Source organism: Nelumbo lutea, chromosome 1 (genome assembly GCF_056320005.1).
Source record: "Nelumbo lutea isolate HS-2025 chromosome 1, American lotus-T2T, whole genome shotgun sequence".
Lineage (NCBI taxonomy): Eukaryota > Viridiplantae > Streptophyta > Magnoliopsida > Proteales > Nelumbonaceae > Nelumbo > Nelumbo lutea.
Genome location: NC_142684.1, coordinates 181756542 through 181777946, shown reverse-complemented (window position 1 = coordinate 181777946; position 21405 = coordinate 181756542). Strand labels below are relative to the sequence as shown.

Here is a 21405-nt window from a genome sequence, read left to right as displayed (position 1 = left end):
TAAGGCCCTTGACACCAAATCTCCCCAATGCTCCTCCCAGTCTGTGGTGAACAAGAACCTATCTAATTTGGAACAGATAGGTTCGGCTTGGAGATTAGACCAAGTAAAGCTATTATGAAGAAGGTTCAATTCCTTTAACTCAAAACCATTAATGAAATCATTGAACTTCCTCATGGGAGGGGCCATGGTGTGTAGGAGGGGATTTCAATGTGACTAGGTTCACCGAAGAAAGTAACAAGGTGAGGCAAAGAAGCACTCCCGCAACTCCTTCCTTTGTTTGTAACCATTGGGGCCATAAACATTAGTGAGGACCCATTCAAACCCATCTGACACCTGTTTAAATTTGATAGAAATTGAGAACCTTCCCATTAACTCTTCCACTCCCTCCACTACTTCATCATTCCACAAAGTAATTAACCCTTCAGATGAGCCCCAAGAAGAGTTCATAACCCAGCTTAGTCCGTTCGCTCTCCACACGCTCCTAGCCCATCTCTTATCAAATGACATGAGTTTAGATTCCTGAATTAGAACAATGTCTGGGTTTTCTTTCTTTAAGACCTCCTTTACTAAAGCTCTTTTCCTTACACCCCCAACCCTCTCACATTCTAGCTTACAATCTTCATTTCTTCAACACCTCTGCTTACCCCCACTCCCTTTCCTTCTAATAGCCTCATTTTCTTCCCCTCCCTTTCCTTACTCTAGCCTCTTTGCCCTCATCCACTTCCAACTTCAGTTTCTCGGCTTCACCTAACCTTCTCTTCCTCCTATTCCCGCCATCTTTTTCAGTCCGTAAATACCCTTGTTGGATTGAAGTCTATTTATGTATGAGTGTTCGGCTGATAAGAGTTCTTATTAGCCTATACTTAAGTTTAAGTTATCCTGTACTGGGCCTGTGTTAATGGGCCTAAGCCTGTTTAATGTTTTAAGTTGTCTGGGTGTCCCATCACTAATCAGGGGCATTCCAGTAATTCCTTGTATCATTGTACTACATTCTAATATAAATAACAGTATTGTCGACTGAGCTATTCAGTTTGACATTCACAGTATTTCAGAGGTCTTCTTCTCTTCTCTACTACTTCGGATACAGCTCCTAAGCTCACATGGTATCAGAGCATTAGCTTCTTCCTGGTTTCAGTCGACGCACTCTCTCTTCTCTTGCTGTCTTTTCATCTTCTTTCTTCTTTTCTGGGTTGCTGTAGTGAAAACCTAGGGTTGTAAGAGAACAAAGCAAGTTCGAACCTAGGGTTTCCCTTGGTTGTAGGGCTCAAGGGAAGTAAGACCCAGAAGCAGATGTCCTACTAGGTTATTTCCATCAAATAGTAGCTATTTGGCTACTAAGAGAGGTCTGTATAGGACAGACCTAGTTGAAGACTGATTTCAGCAGTCCTAGCACTAGCTGAAAGGGGGAGAGCTTCTTCTACAGTTGCAGCTTCAAAGCTCCAGCAAGACTTGCACAACACAGTGGTAAAGAGCCCTAATTTCAGGTCGGTTATCAAGTGAAGTCTACCTAGCGAGCTACCAGCACCTAATTGTCCAGCACTGTGAACACTTCGGCCAGCTCTAAACAGAGCCATCTATTCTAAGACTGAAGTCAGGATGTCCTCACTATCCAGAGAAGTTTCCTCTAGAGATAACAGACCTGCTGCAAGGTTCTCAAACCTGGAAAACCCTAATCTGCACAGCTTGCAGATTACAAGTGGGCTGCTGGATGAGTATAACTTCAGAGAGTGGTCCGTCTCAGCAAGACTTTTCATTACTTCCTGTGATCTCACAGGCTATTTAGATGGGGGCAAGAAGGAACTTGAAGTCGGCAGTCCTGAGCATGTCGTGTGGCGCAAGGAAAATGCCACAATCATGTCTTGGTTGCTGGCCTTCATGACTCCTCAGGTTGCCAGAACTGTTCATCATTTCCCTACAACTGCTAAGATTTGGGAAAAGGTATCTAAGACCTACGACCAGAAGAAGAATAATGCTAGAATCTACAGGTTGAACCAAGACATTGCAGCTCTAAGGCAATGAGATATGACGGTTGCAACATACTTTGCAACTCTGGAAGGCCTTTGGGAAGAGCTTGATCATCACTTGATATTGGATTGGGAAAATGCCAGGGACAAGGAGAGACATGATAAGCAAATTGAAGAGAGCAGAGCCTTCAAGTTTCTGGCTGGCCTGGACCCAGTGTATGAGGGTATAAGGTCACAAATTCTAGGGAGAGATGAATTACCGGAGCTACACCATGTCTATTACTTGGTGAGAAATGAAGAAGTTAGGAGAAAGGAGATGCAAGTTGATTCTCAAACACAGTCAACTGAACTATCTGGAGAACATTCAGCCCTAGTCTCCACTAAGGGAAACAGATATCCAGACAAGAAGTCCCTCAAGTGCAGCCACTGTGGTGGTGAGAAACATACAAAAGAAAAATGTTGGGTCCTGTATCCTCATCTGAAGTCAGCTGCATTGAGAAAGGACAAGAGACAACATAAGGGTCATACGACAAGTGGGAATCTTGCCACCAACAACAACAGTGATGACAACTCACAAAGTACTCCAACAGTGTCTTCTTCCTCCATAGGGTAGGTTGCTGACTCCTCTGGAGCTGGTACTTTGGGCTTCACGGCTAGTGATTTAGAGGTTCTCAACCAGGCATTAGCCCGTCTGAAAAACAATTCTTTTGCTTCCACCTCTCTTGCCAGATCAGGTACAGTCTTTGCCTTTAGTGCAACTAGCTCCATTGATTCCACTTATTGGGTGATTGATTCCGGAGCAACTGACCATATGACACATATGTCCTCCTTATTCTCTTCATATCATTTATTGTCTAGCCAGGATAAGATGAGAGTGGCTGATGGGTCTTTCTCCACCATCTCTGGAAAGGGGGTGGTTGACCTAAGCAAGGACCTCTCTCTTAAATCAGTCCTACATGTTCCTAGTTTTACCTCTAATCTTTTGTCTGTTTCAAAGCTTACAAAAAATTTGAACTGCAGTATAACTTTTTTCCCTACTCATTGTGTCTTCCAGGACAGATTGACGAGGAGAATGATTGGGAGTGGTCATGAGTATGGAGGCTTCTACTATTTTGATGTAGACATCGGCTCAGCCCTACAAACTTATGCTGCTACCAGTCCGGAAAGTGTGGAGTCAATAGCTAGGCTGCACCTGTGGCATGCTAGGCTAGGTCATGTGTCTTTCTCTTCATTAGCAATGTTGTTTCTCGAATTGTTTAAGGGCATTCTAAGTCAGAGTTTAATTTGTGGTGTGTGTCAAATGTCAAAACAATGTAGAACAGTGTATCCAACTTCCAGTAATGAAATTCAAGCTCCTTTTGATTTGGTTCATTCTGATGTTTGGGGACCTTCACCCATTGTTTCCATTGATGGCTTCCGTTACTTTATCAATTTTATTGACCATTATTCTCGGTGCACATGGATTTATCTGTTAAAAGGACGAGATGAAGTACCACGGATAACTATGGCTTTTTGCAAGATGATTGAAACACAATTTGATAAGAAGATTAAGCAACTTCGGTCAGACAATGCTGTTGAATACTTTGAAAAATCCCTTAACTCATTCATGAAAGATGTTGGCATGTTACACCAATCATCCTGTGCTAATACCCCTCAGCAAAATGGAGTTGCTGAGCGCAAGAACAGACATCTATTGGAGACAACTCAAGCCCTACTTTTCCAGCACAAAGTGCCCAAGCAATACTGGTCTCAAGCTGTACTCACTGCATCATACCTGATAAATCAGATGCCATTTAACGTATTGGGTATGAAGACCCCTTTCTCTGTTTTATGTCCCACTCTTCCAGAATTTCCTCTTCCCCCACGGGTTTTTGGCTGTATATGTTTCATACATGTGAAGGATCCAAAGAAAACCAAGCTGGATCCCAAGGCTACAAAGGGAATATTTTTGGGGTACTCTCCTACACAAAAGGGGTACAAGTGTTATGATCCTGTCTCCAAGAAAAAGTATGTCATCAGAGATGTAGTCTTTTTTGAGTCTCAACCCTATTTCCAGTCTTCTCAGAATCCTCTTCAGGGGGAGACTAGTGAATTGGAAGAGGATTCTCATTCTCCCTCCTTTTTTGTTCCCCTATCTGACTCAGGTCTTCCATCATCTTCCACTACTCCTAACTGTGACATTCCGGGTCAACCTAGTAAGGCTCCAAATGTGCTAGTTACTCCTTCTGATGCAGCAGCTGCTCTTGAAGATTCCAGTAGGCAACAAAAGGAGATACTTACCTACAACAGAAGGAAAAATGACTCAACCTCATGACTGCAACCAGTTGGACTTGGATCAATCTGTCTCTACAATTCAAGGTAATTTTGACTCACATACTTCGGATTTGGATCTTCTTATTGCTCTTCGTAAGCCTGTCCGTTCTTGTACCACCCGACATTCCATAGCTGATTTTGTTTCTTACTTACAGTTATCTCCTACCTATCACTCCTTTGTGTTTGCTCTTTCCTCTGTACATGTTCCTTCTAGGTACTCAGAGGCAACATCTGATCCAAGGTGGAAAGAAGCTATGAATGAAGAGATGAAAGCCCTAATGAAAGCAAGAACTTGGGAATTAGTGGACCTGCCAGAGGGGAAGGGCACTGTTGGGTGCAAGTGGGTATTTATAGTAAAGCACAGGGAGGATGGGTCAAACGAGAGGTACAAGGCCTGACTTGTGGCAAAGGGATTTACTCAAAAGGAAGGAATTGACTACAAAGAAACCTTTGCCCTAGTAGCAAAGCTCAACACAATCCGGGTTCTATTGTCACTAGCAGCAAATTTCTCATGGGAACTTCATCAGCTGGATGCGAAGAATGCTTTTCTAAATGGTGATCTTCATGAAGAGGTATTCATGGAACCTCCACCAGGCTATGATGTTGGCAAGAAGGTGTGTAAACTAAGGAAAGCATTATATGGTTTGAAGCAGTCTCCCCGGGCATGGTTCGAGAGACTTTGTATGGCCATGAAGAAAGTGGGGTACACTCAGAGTGGTGCAGATCATACATTGTTTACAAGGAGACAGGATAGCAAGCTTACGACACTCATTGTTTATGTGGATGATATGGTGATTACCGGGAATGACTTGGAAGAGATAAAGAGACTGAAGGAGTTCCTAGCTTCAGAATTTGAGATCAAAGACTTGGGAAATCTGAGATATTTTATCGGGATTGAAGTTGCTAGATCAAGAGAAGGAATCTACATGTCAGCGGAAATATGTGCTAGATCTCCTAGAGGAAACAGGCATGATGGGGTGCAGGCCAGCAGACACTCCAATAGAACAGAACCATGGTCTACAAGAATCAATGGGTGAGGACTACTGTGATAGAGAGAGATACCAAAAATTGGTAGGAAAGCTGATATACTTATCCCTTACTTGGCTAGATATTGCCTATGCAGTGCATGTTGTCAGTCAATTCATGCACTCACCAAAGATCCCTCACATGAGAGCAGTTGAAAGAATTCTCAGGTACTTGAAAACTTGCCCAGGGAAGGGAATTCTATTTAGAAAAAATAGTTAACTTGAAATTGAAGCCTACACTGATGCAGATTGGGCTGGGTCTGTTGGAGACAGAAAATCAACCTCAGGTTACTGTACATTTGCGGGAGGAAACCTGGTCACATGGCGCAGTAAGAAACAAAATGTAGTGGCTAGATCAAGTGCAGAAGCAGAATATCGAGCTATGGCCCACGGGGTTGCTAAACTCTTATGGCTCAGAACTCTTCTTAATGAGCTTGGCATTAAGGCTGAAGGTCCTCTCAGGCTGTATTGTGACAATAAAACTGCTATCAACATTGCCAACAATTCCGTGCAGCATGACAGGACAAAACATATTGAGATTGATCGACACTTTGTTAGAGAGAGAATTGTCTCGGGAGAACTTTGTGTGCCTTATACTCCATCTGAGATGCAAATTGCAGATGTATTGGCTAAAGGGCTAGCAGCAACAAAGTTCAAGGACATACTTGGCAAGCTAAACATGATTGATATCCATGCTTAGCTTGAGGGGGAGTGTTGGATTGAAGTCTCTTTATGTATGAGTGTTCGGCTGATAAGAGTTCTTATTAGCCTATACTTAAGTTTAAGTTATCCTGTACTGGGCCTGTGTTAATGGGCCTAAGCCTGTTTAATGTTTTAAGTTGTCTAGGTGTCCCATCACTAATCAGGGGCATTCTAGTAATTCCTTGTATCATTGTACTACATTCTAATATAAATAACAGTATTGTCGATTGAGCTATTCAGTTCGACATTCACAGTATTTCAGAGGTCTTCTTCTCTTCTCTACTACTTCGAATACAGCTCCTAAGCTCACAACCCTTTCAGCTCATTTAGATCTTTCACCTTGCAACCTAACTTTCCTACAAATTCAGCTAATGACTCCTCTTCTTCCTCTCCCTTATCTTTCTTTCCCCCCCTACCTCACTCCTCCTGTTCCCCTCCTCCTCCAAATTACCACTGCCCTCCTTAGATTCCCCCCTAGCTAATTCACTTGAATCTGCTTTACCCACCCTCACCACCTTCTTACCCCCCTCCTGTAACTCCCCACCCTCCTCATTGTCAGCCTCTAATCCTTGGGTATTCAGTACAGGGGCACTACTGGAATCTGAAAGACTGACATCACAGGCAGAGCAGACGTTAGTATCTAAAACCGAAACCACAGCCATACCTGGGTCTGAAAGAATAGGAGAAGAGACAATCGACAGGGTTAGTCCTCCCACGCTCTGAATAGGGCTTAGCTGATCGCCACCTAGGCTGACTTCACCCTTGTTCGTACTTCCGAGGCTCTGTCATTTATCCCTGCCTGTGCCATCTCTGCTCGAATTTTGGTGAGCAACCGAATTTCTCTTGCAGGTCCCTTGTCTTAAGTTACTGTCTTGGATTGATTCTTCCTTACTTAGTATTCGATTTTCCTCCTTGTCTTTCAATTAACTGAAGGACACATTAGGGGAGATAAACCAAATTTTCTCTCTGTAGGAGCATTTCATCCATATTAATGATCTTCAAGGTGGCTCCCTAGTAGAATCCTTTAATTTTAGGATGGATGGGATCTTCCTCTAGGGCCTTAACCAGAAAGGGGTGGGGTAGAGGGGAAACATTAAATGATCTAAAAAAGGAGAAGTAAGAGAAACAACCAAATGGAGAAGTAAAACATCTTTCAAAGAATTCAGCAAGGAGATAACATAATTGGCATTAAAATCTCCAAAGTCCCTCCTGAAACCAAAGGACAATATAAACTAGAAGGAAAAATACAAGCCAAAATGGTCTTATTTTTATAAGAAGAGAGGCTATAAATCCTAGGAGAAAGATATTGATCCCTCCACTAAATATAATGAGTAAATGGAGTAAAGATTGCAAGAATAGACTTCCAGAACTGTGGAGGGTGGCTTTGTGGGCAGGCCCTGAATCATCATCACCACCATCTAAGCTTAATTCCAACCATATGAGGTCAGCTACATGAATCCTGTTTTCCCATTCCATTCTGCTTAATGCCATATCCATTGTTGAATTACGAGTGCTTAAGTCATAATTGGGCAAGCTGTAGTTAATCTTGACCTGCATTTAGGAAATGCCGAAGAACTTGATCTTCGTCAAGGAAATGCCATAACCATTTACCAATTAGTGAGGTAATCCTCTGCCTAACTTTTCCCAACTTCAACTCACCATCCTCTTCTTACAAACACAACCCTAATAGAATCATCATACTCCCAAAGAAAATTTGTTATTGTTTTTCAATCCTCTTGACTTTCTTCATGAGTTTGAAATATAGTAAGAACGTAGACATGAAAGTTGGAGGCTGATTGATAAGGTGATCCTTCCATCTAAGGAGATGCAACTTGTCATCTTCGAGTGCAGTTTTTTTTTTTTTTTTAAGAAAATCTTTTAAAGGGAGTGCATGGTTAGAAAATTTGTGTATGATATGGACATTATATGCATACTCCTTTTTTTGTTAAGAAAAATCCCAAATTGTGTACTTTGAAAATAAAGAAAAATACATGAATGATTTGGGAACAACATATGATACACAAACAATATGGATTTTAAAATATGGGAAATTGTAATTACATATTTTAAAAATTTAAAACATATTAATATTTTTACATATGCATATTAATATTAATATGCCAAAATTTTCACTTTGAACTTCTTAGATGAGAACGCATTAAACAGAATTCATATTTTACTGATCTTTTATCGTATTGATTTTTTTGGTCTTATTCTTTGTAGGGCTATTCACGGGTCGGTTTGGTTCGGTTGCATTTAATTTTGTCAACCAAACCGAAATAATCAGGTTGGGTTTAAGACCAATCGAAACTGACCAACAAATAGTGAAAGCCGACCTCATTTTTCATTTTGTTTTACTTCGGTTTTAACTAAACTGAAGCGAAATCTATGCTTTTATAACATAAAATGTCAATTTGCCCATCTACCTATGCTCCTACAATTGTAATCCGCCAATTGTAGTGTTAGTCTTCTGATATGACCCGAAAATTTGACACATAGTTCTCAGACTCATAGCAGAGTTCACACACTCGAACATCAACAAAAGAAACTAGTATTCATTCAGCAGAAAACATTAACAGTTGGTTGGTTCTTCGAGAGACCGCCGGCTCTCCCAAACACTCACAATATTCTTCACTCAAAGAAAAACATACCACCCCCATCCCCCAAAGCCCCTTCTTATACTCTACTGATAGCATAATTGACTCCCTCTATAAATGCCCAGCTGGCCTAGTTATAAATGCCCAAAAACTCTTCTTATTCATAACTGACATAGCTATAAATGCCCCAAGACTCTCCTTATTCCCTCCAGCTATAATTGCCCTCATGTGATTAATTGTTCAATTATTTCCCCCCCTTAGCTGATTGTTGACCTTTCCTCTTCTTGGTATTAATTGGGGCTTATCATTACCCGCCGCCCAAAGTCTAACCTTGTCCTCAAGGTTAAAATGAGGAAACTGGTCTCGAAGTAAGTCAAAAGGCTCCCAAGAATCTTCAAAATCAGGCAGGCCCAGCCAATGAATAAGCACTCCCAAACCAGTAGCTTTAGGTATAGTGGATGGACGCACACCGCGTACTGATATGTCCCTGCACAGGCCAAGCAGCAGCATCGCCCAATGCACAGATGGTGTGTCTGCTTTGTCACCTCTTGAAGCATGTCTATTTCCTCCAGCTTTGCGTTTCCAACCTTCAGCCCTCTCCATGATCCTCCACAGCCATCCTGTCCCCCCCTACATGGTGTGTACTGCCCCCAACTTTCAGGCTTGTAGAAGAAAGAGAGCCTAGCAATTGCATCCACAATATCAGTTAACTCGTCCATCATAATTACAGCAGCTGTCCCTAAACCCGTTTGGACAGCCTGGAGTGCATCAAAATCCATCAACACATCATCACATATGTGCTTTGGAATTAGTGGAACATAAGAACCCCCTGGTATCACTGCAAGCAAATTATCCCATCCACCTCTAACTCCTCCACAGTGCCTCTCTATCAGCTCCTTCAATGGAATACTCATCTCCTCTTCATTTGTACAAGACTTATTCACGTGGCCTGAGACACAGAATAGCTTTGTCCCAGAATTGTTCTTCCTGCCAAAACTAGCAAACCATTCAAAACCACACCTTAACATGGTTGGGGAAACAGCCACAGTTTCAACATTTGTAACAGTTGTTGGACATCCATATAGCCCTGCATTAGCTGGAAAAGGAGGCTTCAACCTTGGTTTTCCTTGTTTTCCTTCAAGGCTTTCCAACAATGCCGTCTCTTCTCCACAAATGTAAGCATCAGCCCCATAGTGGATATGAACATCAAAATCATATCCAGGTGGAAAACCCCTGTTATGTCCCTCATGTTGTAAGTTACGTATCATAGCATGCAAAGATACCTGAGAAGAACAGAGAGAAAGGTCACCCTGTAATTTCACCCGGACACCTCCCAAATTGAGCTTCATAGACATGTTTCCCCAATTCATCACTGAGTCCCTGAGGGATGCTAACCAAGGAAAACCAAGAATGACATCCGTAGAGCCCAACTTTAAAGGAAAGAAATCAGCAATGACATCCAATTCGGGTAAGTTGAGGCAAACCTGACGGTAGACTCCGGAAGTTCTCACCTCCTCACCATTTCCCATCTGAACTCCAAATTCGTGTGTAGGGGTGCGGGGTAATTTCAATTCTTCCACTAAAGTTTTGGAGATAAAGTTGTGGGATGCACCCGAGTCTACCAATATGACCACCTCATGTGACAAAATGCGTCCACGTACGTTAAGGGAATTTGCCGCACACAACCCAACAAGAGACGAAACACAAAGTGCGGCTGATTCTGGAGCCGAAGCAATTTCAGTGTCCCCGGAAGTGCAATCCAAATTAGACGCATCAGAAGTAATTTCCTCAACATCATCTTCAACCCATAAAACCTGAAGTGATTTCTGAGCACAACGGTGTCCTGGGCTGTATTTCTTGTCGCAACGGAAGCATAGACCTTTCGCACGTTTTTGCTGCATCTCTTTATCGGTCATCTTTTTGAAAGCAGGAGGTGGGGCCTTAATAATAGGGGCTGATGAAGGAGGGATTGCGGCACGTGCAGGTTGGGTGACAGCAGGAGTAGTCACTTGCGAAACCCGTGAGTTAAAATGGGTTCCAGAGAGGGACGTTGTGGGCCCATGAGGAAATGAACCTGATTGATAAGCCCATAAGGCCTGATTCTTCTCAATTTTCTGGGCTGCAACTATTTTTCTGATCAGCCCAACAGGTTCCATCTGTCGGAGTTCGGCCTGGATATCTGGGCACAACCCATTAACAAAGGCTGCTTCAAGGACTGATTCTGGCAGGTCACGTAAGGGAGCGGAGAGCACCTCGAATTGGCGACGATATTCCTTAACAGTAGAAGACTGATGTAACGAGAAGAGCTGCTCCTGTAAATTACCCTCCTGAGTCGATCGAAAACGTTCAAGGAGGAGTTCCTTGAATTCTGCCCAACTCCAAAAAGGTCGCCGACCATCCTCCCAATAATACCACGCCAAAGCATCACCCTCTAAACAGACCATGGCTGCCCATAGTCGTTCCCCCGGAAGCAAGCCATTAATCTCAAAATAGCGCTCCGCGCGAAAAAGCTAGCCGTCTGGATTTTCCCCATCAAAAATAGGCAACTCCAACTTCCGAGGAAGTGGATCAGAAGTATGTTCCGACACTGACATTGAAGAAGACGTCGGGAAAGCTGCACTTTTCCCTTTGTCAGCCGCACGACTTGATGCGGCTACAGGAGGAGCAATGTCAGTTGTAGACAAAGGAGCTGAAAAGGTCTGTTGCTGAAGTAACAGATCAAAACGTCTTACCAGGTCTTGAACACTTCCTTCCAGGGATGAGATCTTCGAAAGTCCTGCTGCTATCTTTTCTGGATCGAGTCGCTGAATCTCATCACATAAGCCATCCACTTTAGAATGCAGAGAAGTCAAGCGTTCTTCGAAACCCTCCACTTGCGATGCCACTTCCTTAGCTGTCACCATGGCCGAGGAAAGACGTGTTTTGATACCACTGATATGACCCGGAAATTTGACACACAGTTCTCAGATTCACACTAGAGTTCACACACTCGAATATCAACAAAAGAAACTAGTATTCATTCAGCAGAAAACATTAACAGTTGGTCGATTCTTCGAGAGACCGCCGGCTCTCCCAAACACTCACAATATTCTTCACTCAAAGAAAAACATACCACCCCCATCCCCCAAAGCCCCTTCTTATACTCTACTGATAGCATAACTGACTCCCTTTATAAATGCCCAGCTGGCCTAGTTATAAATGCCCAAAAACTCTTCTTATTCATAACTGGCATAGCTATAAATGCCCCAAGACTCTCCTTATTCCCTCCAGCTATAATTGCCCTCATGTGATTAATTGTTTAATTATTTCCCCCCCTTAGATGATTGTTGACCTTTCCTCTTCCTGGCATTAATTGGGGCCTATCATCTTCATTAATTATGTTGTCTCCTCATCTCAAAAAGTTTGTCAGTCAACTTTTTACTTTTTATCAAATTAAATGGAGAGACATGGATGAAAAGACAAACTAGGACAACAATTGTGAAACGAAAAGATAAAAAGACAAAAGCACGTAATAGTATGAAAGTCATAACTCATATATATGTCTAGCGGTTTAGGTCGGTTTCACGTCGGATTACAAAAAGGGTAACCGCATCCGAACCGTGTAATTGGTTTTTGTCATGTTCTAAATCGAGATCGACCAAATCATTTTAGAAACTGACCATATCGGGTCAAATCGGTTTGGTTTGGTCAGTTTGACCGGTTTACAATATTTTGTGAACAGCCCTAATTCTTTGTTTTTGGATCTAAATTATACATGAATTTTCCTATATTGTATTCATGCCATACACATTTACTATGGGACAACATCCCAAAACGATAGAGCTCTAGCTTAACTTAAGTGCAGGCCAGGGTAATTAAGGGGTGGGGGGGGGGGCTAGAAACACGTAAAATTAAAAACATTCTAGTATCCTAGTAATACCTACCTTTCTATGGTAGAAAGGTTAATCCAAGAAACAAAGCAATTGACCAAATTAACCTTTAACCCTTAACTCAAAGTCTCAAATTTAATATTAGTACCATCAGAAAATTGCAAGTGGTAAATATCTGTTGCCCCCCCCAAAGACCTCTAATGATACCTCCTTGATCTTCAATCATCGGTCCTTTTTAGTTAATGACTAAATATATCCAATACCAACATAAAGAGGAGAGGGAATAGAGTGGGATCCATTCAGAATTGATATTTTTTATATGTAGCAGCTAGACGCAGAGGCAAGGTGCATTTTAAGGTATGTGCCTAGTGCACCTTTTTCAATTTTGCGCAATTTTTCTCCTTTTTAAGCTTAGCGGATGGGCCAAGGGCTTACCCCTGGACCCCCAACCAAGCCCCTTGAGGCAAACCCAAACAAGTCTATGTTAGGGTCTTAAAATAATGTAGAGAACACTGATGTGGGCCCCACTATAGTGGTCCCCACTGTGTTCGTAGGACAATAGTGTAGTTTTTTGTTTCAGTTATAGTAGTGTCAGTTTGAGTCAGTTTGTTAATTCAGTTGTTATTTATTTCAGCTTTTATTTACTTTATTTATTATGTAAGTACTAAGGGCAGATGTGTCCTTTCAATTATGTACTAAACATAACCTATAAATATTAAGAGAGTGGCGGCGGCAGATCTGTTAGAATCTGTCCCTCCTTTGAACCACTTGTGTTCTCCTGTTTCTCTTCTATTCTTTCTCCTTTCTCTCACTTTTCTTTTGTTTTGTAAACCTAAAACCTATTAGGATTCAAGACCGATTACAGTCTTGATCTTCTACTTGGTATCAAAGCCTATCTAGGGCTTCTCATGTGTGTCTAGTCCAGTCGACCACATGAGGACTAGCTAGGGCTGGAAGCTTTGAAGAAGTTTTCGGTGGCTGAATCTTGGAGATTACCCGGAGAGGTTCGCAGCAGTTGAAGACTTGCCGCGGCTTGCAGAGAATTGGTAATCAAGAAGAAGCAGCGAAGGTTAGGGTTCAGGTAACACTAGAAGACAGTAAACCGAAGTACATAAGTAAGTTTTTTTTATTGAGTTTCAGAGACTGCAATCAGTCGAGATAAGTTGGACCTATCTAGAAAGAGGGGCAGAATTGTGTTCAAGTTTGTTTCTAGGGTTTGGCTTGCCGAATTGTGTTTAAGTTTGTTTCTAGGGTTTGACTGTTGGGCCGAACCCCCCCCCCCTCTTTAGAGGTGATTAGTTTTTAGGGTTTCATATTGCCCTATGACAAGTCCCACTTGTGCGGACTGCTTGGAGAGTGCAGCTGAGCACTTACTTTAGACCTATAGTTGAAACCCTAATTTTGCTCTCACAGCAGTGGGCCCCACAATAGTGATTTTAGAAAATAGCATCTCAGATTGATAGGCTGCTTGGTACTGTGCATGCCGATTGATTTCAGATCAGATTTGGGTTGGTTTCAGATCAGATCAGATTTGGGTTGGTTTTGGATCAGATTTCAGACTTGCTTGTTTGACTCTGTTTTTTGGTATAGTGGCTCTAACAGTTTGTAGCCACTGAATCTTGATCAAAGATGGAGTTTAAGGGTCAGGGAGAAAGTAGTTTTGGAAACCACAGTTATGGTAGTGTATCTGAAACCGGGTTGGTTTCAGATTACAACTATGAGATTTAATGGGTCAAATTATTTGGAGTGGGCTCAATCAACCATGATGGCTATTGGAGGAAGGGGAAAACTGGGTTACCTCTTGGGAGATGTGAAAGAACCTTCCAAAGAGGACCCAACATACACCAAGTGGGTTCAAGAGAACTATTTGGTTATGGCATGGCTGTGTAATTCTATGCAGCCACATATCAGTCGAAATTACTTGTGGGCAAAGATAGCCAAAGAGATATGGGATGTTGTGAAAGAAACCTATTCCCAACCCCTCAATGTTGCCAGAGCCTATGAACTGAAGTGTGAGGTGAACAACCTTAAACAAGGAGAGAAGCCAGTTTTTGTCTACTTCTCTACCTTGAAATCCTTGTGGCATGAGATTAACCATCTAGATACCCTTGAGTGGAAGAGTCCCAAAGATGCACAGACTCACAGATAGCAAGTCGAGACGAATAGGGTATTTGAGTTGCTGACTGCTTTGAATTCAGAATATGACATTGTGCGACAACAGATATTGACAAGAGATAGTGTGACCCTTTCTCAAGCATACTCCCTGGTGCATAGTGAAGAGACCAGGAGGAAAGTCATGATGCAGCCTCAGCCCTCTTTCCCAGCCTTGACAACTATTAAACCTAAGCCAGGGGGTGACTCAGAAAGGGACCGGAAGAAGGAAGATAAATGGGATCTGGTATGTGAGCATTGCAAGAAACCCAAGCACACAAAAGATACTTGTTGGAAACTACATCCTCACTTGGTCCCAACAAAACTAAGAAATAAGAAGGGTAATGCTCATATGGCAGTGAACACTGATTCAACATCCTCATCAGGCACATCCCTAGAGACTTCAGCTGTTGTTCGGGCTGCCCTCATACAGTTGGAAAAGGAAGTTGGGAGTTCAGCTCAGCCATCTCAGTCACCTTCAGCTCTAGGTAATACTGACCACTACTGTGTAATAGATTCAGGTGCATCTGACCATATGACTAGCTTGCCATCTTTGTTCACTTCTTATCACTTGTCCTCTGGCCGAGATAGAGTATCCATTGCTGATGGCTCTCTTGTTCCCATTTCGGGCAAGGGAGACATCAAGCTAAGATTGATACTAACCTGCTTTTAGTTAGTAGTATTACCAAACACATGAACTGTTCAATGACCTTTTTCCTTGACCGATGTGTTTTTCAGGATTTGAAGACGAGGAAGGTGATTGGGACTGGCCGTGAGACGAACGGGATCTATCTGCTTGGAGAAAGTTCTCGTCGGGAGGAGTTAGTGGATAAGAAGTCTTTTGTTTCCCAGTCTGTGAGTTTGTTTATGCTTTGGCATAACTGATTAGGTCATTTGTCTTTTAAGTCTTTGAAGAATCTGTTTCCTGCTTTATTTGAGACTGTTGAGTTATCAAAGTTGAGGTGTGAGAGTTGTGAGTTTGCCGAACATTGTAGAACCTCTTATTCTTTAAGTAATAAAATGAGTAATTCCTCTTTTGATATTGTGCATACTGATGTTTGGGGGCCATATCATATATCTTCTATGGGTGGGTACAGATATTTTCTACTGTTTGTTGATGACCATACCCGTTTTTCTTAGGTCTATCTTATGTGTTCTTGGGATGAGATTCCTGGTCTAACCCAAAACTTCCATCAGATGGTTCTCACTCAGTTTGGGACCAAAATCAAAGTCCTTAGATCTGATAATGCAAAGGAATACTTTGCTCAGCCATTGACCTTCTACCTTCTTAGCCATGGAGTTATTCACCAGAGCACTTGCCCTTATACACCACAGTAGAACGGCGTTGCTGAAAGGAAGAATAGGCATATCTTGGAGGTGGCTAGAAGCATTATGCTTACTTCCAATGTACCTATTCGCTTCTGGGGTGATGCTATCCTCACGGCAGTTTATCTCATTAATCGAGTTTCTTCTCGGGTTCTTGATATGAGAACCCCCTTTTCCCTTCTATACCCAGACGAGGAGTTGTTCATTGTTCCCCTTAAAACCTTTGGTTGTACCTGTTTCGTTCAGCTTCTCGGGCCTCATCATTCCAAGTTTGAACCTAAGGCCTCCAAATGCATTTTCCTTGGTTATGCACAAACTCAAAAGGGTTATTGCTGCTATGATCCGGTTTCAGGGAAACGATTTGTCTCCATGGATGTCACCTTCTTTGAGGAGACACCCTATTATCCTAGGGTTTCTCCTCAGGGGGAGAGCAGTGAGAGTGGGGTTGTTTTGAGTTTCTTTCCTCAGGGGGAGAGCAGTGAGAGTGGAAGTGGGGCTGTTTTGAGTGGGCTGTTCCTTTACCTATTCCACTGGATAATGAAGGCTGTAGTGGTGAGGGTGGTCAGAGGGAGCCGGAGTTGAGAGTCTATCACAGGCGATGCATGCAGGTTGATCCAAGTTTTTGGCAGTCCCGTCCAGCTTCAGTTACTGAGATACCTCTCACTGTTGCCACTTCCCCTCTTGTGGATGACCTTGATCTCCCTATTGCCATTCGCAAAGGGAAACGACATTGCACCACTTCTACAGCTCACAGCATCTCACAGTTCTTATCCTATGATCGTCTGTCTCCATCTTACCGGTCCTATCTCACTTTCATTGCCGATGTCCCTATTCCAAGAACAGTGCAAGAAGCTTTATCAGTTCCGGAATGGAAAGATGCAATGCAAGTCGAAATGGATGCCCTGTTGAAGAATAATACTTGGGCACTGGTTGACCCACCAAAAGGAAAGAAACAAATGTGATGCAGATGGGTGTTCACTGTGAAGCATAATGCTGATGGCTCTATTGAAAGGTACAAAGCCCGATTGGTTGCAAAGGGGTTCACTCAGACTTATGGTATAGACTACTTGGAGACCTTTGCCCCAATAGCGAAGATGACCACCATCTGAGTTCTGTTATCCCTTGCAGCAAATCATTCTTGGCCCCTATTTCAGATGGATGTTAAAAATGCCTTTCTGAACGGAGACTTACAGGAAGAGGTTTACATGCAGTTGCCTCCTGGATTCTATGATACAGAGACAGGTAAGAAGGTTTTCCGACTGAACAAGGCATTGTATGGTTTGAAGCAGTCACCTAGAGCCTGGTTTGATAGGTTCAGATTAGCCCTTGGAAAGTTTGGTTATGTACAGGCCCAGTCAGATCATAAACTATTCATCAAGAGGGTGGAGTCCTCTCTGACACTACTAGCAGTATATGTTGATGATATTGTGGTGACAGGAAATGACAGTCATGAGATTGAGTCCCTCAAACAGCTCCTTCATCAAGAGTTTGAGGTGAAAGATCTTGGTGCACTACGGTACTTTTTGGGTATTGAGGTTGCTAGATCCAAGCAGGGGATTTTTATCTCTCAGAGAAAATATGTTCTAGATCTGTTGGCGGGAACTAGAAAGTTGGGTGTTAAGCCGGCTAATACACTCATCGAACAAAATCACAAGATTAGTGCAGAGGGTGGGGAGCCTCTTGAAGACAAAGTTATGTTCCAACGGTTGGTTGGAAAGCTCCTATTATCTCTGCCTCACTCGGCCAGATATCAGCTATGCAGTTAGTGTTGTTAGCCAGTACATGCACTCCCCTAGAACTTCTCATCTTCTTGTGGCAGAGAGAATATTAGCATACTTGAAGAGATGCCCAGGTAGAGGTATATTGCTCAAGAACAATAATCACATGAGGGTGGAAGTCTATACAGATGCCGATTGGGCTGGGAGTGTTGATGACAGAAGGTCCTACCTCTGGATATTGTGCCCTTGTGGGAGGTAACCTTGTCTCTTGAAAGAGTAAGAAGCAGAGTGTTGTTTCCCGCTCCAGTGCTGAAGCGGAATACAGGTCAATGGCTAATGGAGTGGCTGAAATCTAATGGTTGAGGTCACTACTCGAAGAGTTGGGTATTGACTATGAAAAGCCTTTAATGCTGTATTGTGATAATCAGGCAACTATTAATATAGCCCACAACCCAGTGCAGCATGACAGAACTAAACATATCGAAGTTGATCGACATTTTGTGCGAGAAAGGGTCACATCACAAGAAGTGTGTCTTCCGTACATCACATCTAATATGCAGCTCGCGGATATCCTCACCAAGGCTGTACCAAGGAAGAAGTTAGAGACAGACCTATCCAAGTTGGGAATGATAGATATCTACTCTCAACTTGAGGGGGAGTGTAGAGAACACTGATGTGGGCCCCACTATGTTCGTAGGACAGCAGTGTAGTTATTTGTTTCAGTTATAGTAGTGTTAGTTTGAGTCAGTTTGTTAATTCAGTTGTTATTTATTTCAGCTTTTATTTACTTTATTTATTATGTAAGTACTAAGGGCAGTTGTGTCCTTTCCATTATGTACTAAACATAACCTATAAATATTAAGAGAGTGGCGGCAGCAGATCTGTTAGAATCTGTCCCTCCTTTCAACCACTTGTGTTCTCCTGTTTCTCTTCTATTCTCTCTCCTTTCTCTCACTTTTCTTTTGTTTTGTAAACCTAAAACCTATTAGGATTCAAGACTGATTATAGTCTTGATCTTCTACTAATAATAAAATAATCTTTTACGTACAAAATAAGAATTTAAGACCCTAACATAGACTTGTTTTGGATTGACTCAAGGGGCTTGATACAAAGGCAGCTTGTAGAATCAGGAATACAAAATGTTTAACATCACATTAGCTATTTGAAGTAATGCAAATGGGAAAAAAAGTAAAGAGATTGAATGTTTCACATGCTTGAATATGTTTTATATGTTATGTTTGAGTTTTTTTTACATTTTCATTTTGAATATGTTTTACATCTTATGTTTATGTATTTTAATTTGAGATAATAGGTTTTTTAAAAATTTAGTTTATATTTTTAATTATATTATGTTTAATATTTGTATATTTTGCATTTTTTTTTTGAATTTTTTGGCATTTTTTGCACCTTGCTTCAAAAAGGCATGCAACTCACTTTGTGCCTTGCACCTTGGGCGCAAAATGCCCCTTGTGCTTTTAAAACACTGTTCTGTTGTCATCTTCTCATAAACAATACATGTGGGTAATTCTAAGCATCAGTCATAAAACCATTTTTCAACTCTTTTTCATATTCTTTTCTTGCTCCAAATGGTGCATTGACTCATGTTTAGGGTCATTGGTTTGGTTCATATCTGGCTGAGTTGTAGGAAGGATCAAAATTCTCTATTTTCTTGCACACCACCTGTTTTCAGATATTTTCATTTAGTAATATTGGTATTTGAACACATCAAGTAACAGACTAGATGCTTTGCCCATGTTGGACTTTGACTATTTGGTTATTCTCTGTTTTGTGGTTCAGGTTTCAGGATTGGAAATCGGAGAGATCTTTAAGTTCCAAGTGGCAATTTTCCTCAAGAGATGAATTTCATCCAGGAAAGATAAGCACAGCAATAAGACCAGTTTCAGAAAGGATCCAAAATAGTTTTGAACGAGGTTCTCAAGGGATTAGAAGTATAAGTAAATCATTGAACTTCAGTTCTGTTACTGGTACACAGACAAAAGATTCAGGATCTAGAAGGAAAGTTCTTGACCCACAAGAGCCATTCCTTCAAAGGTGGAACAAAATATTTGTACTCTCATGTGTAGTTGCAATCTCTCTGGATCCATTATTCTTCTATATCCCAGTCATCTATCATAAAGATGAGAAGAAGTGCCTTGATTTGGATAAGAAATTGGAGATCACAGCTAGTGTGTTGCGTTCATTCACAGATATCTTTTATTTTCTTCATATTATCTTCCAATTTAATACTGGTTTTATTGCTCCTTCTTCTCGAGTATTTGGAAGAGGTGTTTTGGTTAAAGATCCTTTGGCTATAGCAAAACGATATTTGTCATCTTATTTCCTAATTGACATCCTAGCAGTTCTTCCACTACCACAGGTTGATAATTATTTTCAGCCATCATTTTTTTTCACTATAATAAAATATTTCTAGTATTGAATGCTTTTGTTCAGTAACAAATATACTCAATCTAATTCTATTTTTTCTTTTCATTGGAGTGCTCATGTCAGGATGGGTAGCCTGCCCATCACAGCTAAAGGGAGAAAACCATTTAACATCTCTTGACCTGGAGATCTGTTACTGCTGGGCAGCATCCAAAAAGAAGAAAAGAATATTTCTTTGTATGTCCAGTAGGGCATATCAAATAAAACTTTTGATGCCTGCTAGATCTCTTAAGTTGAAACGGAGTGTTGTTTCCTCAGTCTCATATACTTAAACTATGTGTCACAGGGAGGACACCTCCCACCTTTGATCTATCCTGATGAAAATATTCCTTGTGCTTTGTACAACCTGATTTTCAAATTCTTTGGAATGGATCTTGAAGAAACTTTACTCTGGATGTGCATGTCAATCTTCTCTGATGTGTATTTTTCAATTTATTAAAAACAAGGACCTTTTGTACTACTTATCTACATCAAAATTGTAACCAGCATTACTAAAGTTATGCCTTCATTATATTCATGTGCCAAGATTTGTATGAAGTGACATTAGAAATTTAAGGTTGAATTTATTTTTTTCAGGTGGTAATTTTGATTGTCATCCCCAACTTACAAAGCTCCAATTCATTGAATACAAAGAACTTGTTGAAGATTGTTGTTCTATTGCAGTATGTGCCAAGGCTTCTTAGAATCTATCCATTGTATAAAGAAGTCATGAGGACTTCTGGCATAATCACTGAAACAGCATGGGCTGCAGCTGCTTTCAATCTCTTTCTTTACATGCTTGCCAGTCATGTACGTTTTGATTATCCATGTTGCCTTTTTAAATAATTCATTCCTCCATAGGATTTTTCTCTAACAATTGACATTTTGTGTTGGGTTTATGTTATGGGCTCGCATGTAGGATCTCATCACGGGTCAGTCCACGGGGGGAACCTCTTGCTTTCCCTTGCACCTTCCCTTGCGTGCAGACCCTATTGTGGAAAACTGAATGGGTGATTTGTCCAAGAGACCACCCGAACTCTCCAAATGGGTGATTTGTCCAAGAGACCACCCGAATTCTCCTTACACCTTTCTTGGTCGAAAAACTGAATGCCTTTATTTCAACTCCTAGCTCTTTAAATAGGAGATTACAAAAGGGGGTTCCTTGTTGGATTCGGCTAGGCTTGGGTAATCCAACTTAAACTCAAACTCCTAATTACCTACTCCTAAAGGTAATACAACTCTTACTTAAGATAAGATAAGATAAGGATAAGGATAAGGGATAAGGGATAAGGGATAAGGAATGGTGTAGCTGGCGGCGA

General features: G+C 41.6%; 1 protein-coding gene across 5 annotated transcripts in view; it reads left to right on the top strand.

The window, feature by feature from the left end:
* The window catches only part of LOC148879636 (cyclic nucleotide-gated ion channel 1-like), a 47327-nt gene that overhangs the window by 14212 nt on the left and 11710 nt on the right, over positions 1-21405 (top strand). For all 5 annotated transcript variants that reach the window (XM_088961233.1, XM_088961235.1, XM_088961232.1 and 2 more), the window contains 2 exons: positions 19463-20042; positions 20684-20896. In XM_088961233.1, coding sequence (XP_088817359.1) covers positions 19463-20042; positions 20684-20896 — 793 coding nt within the window. The remainder of the gene's footprint in view (positions 1-19462; positions 20043-20683; positions 20897-21405) is intronic.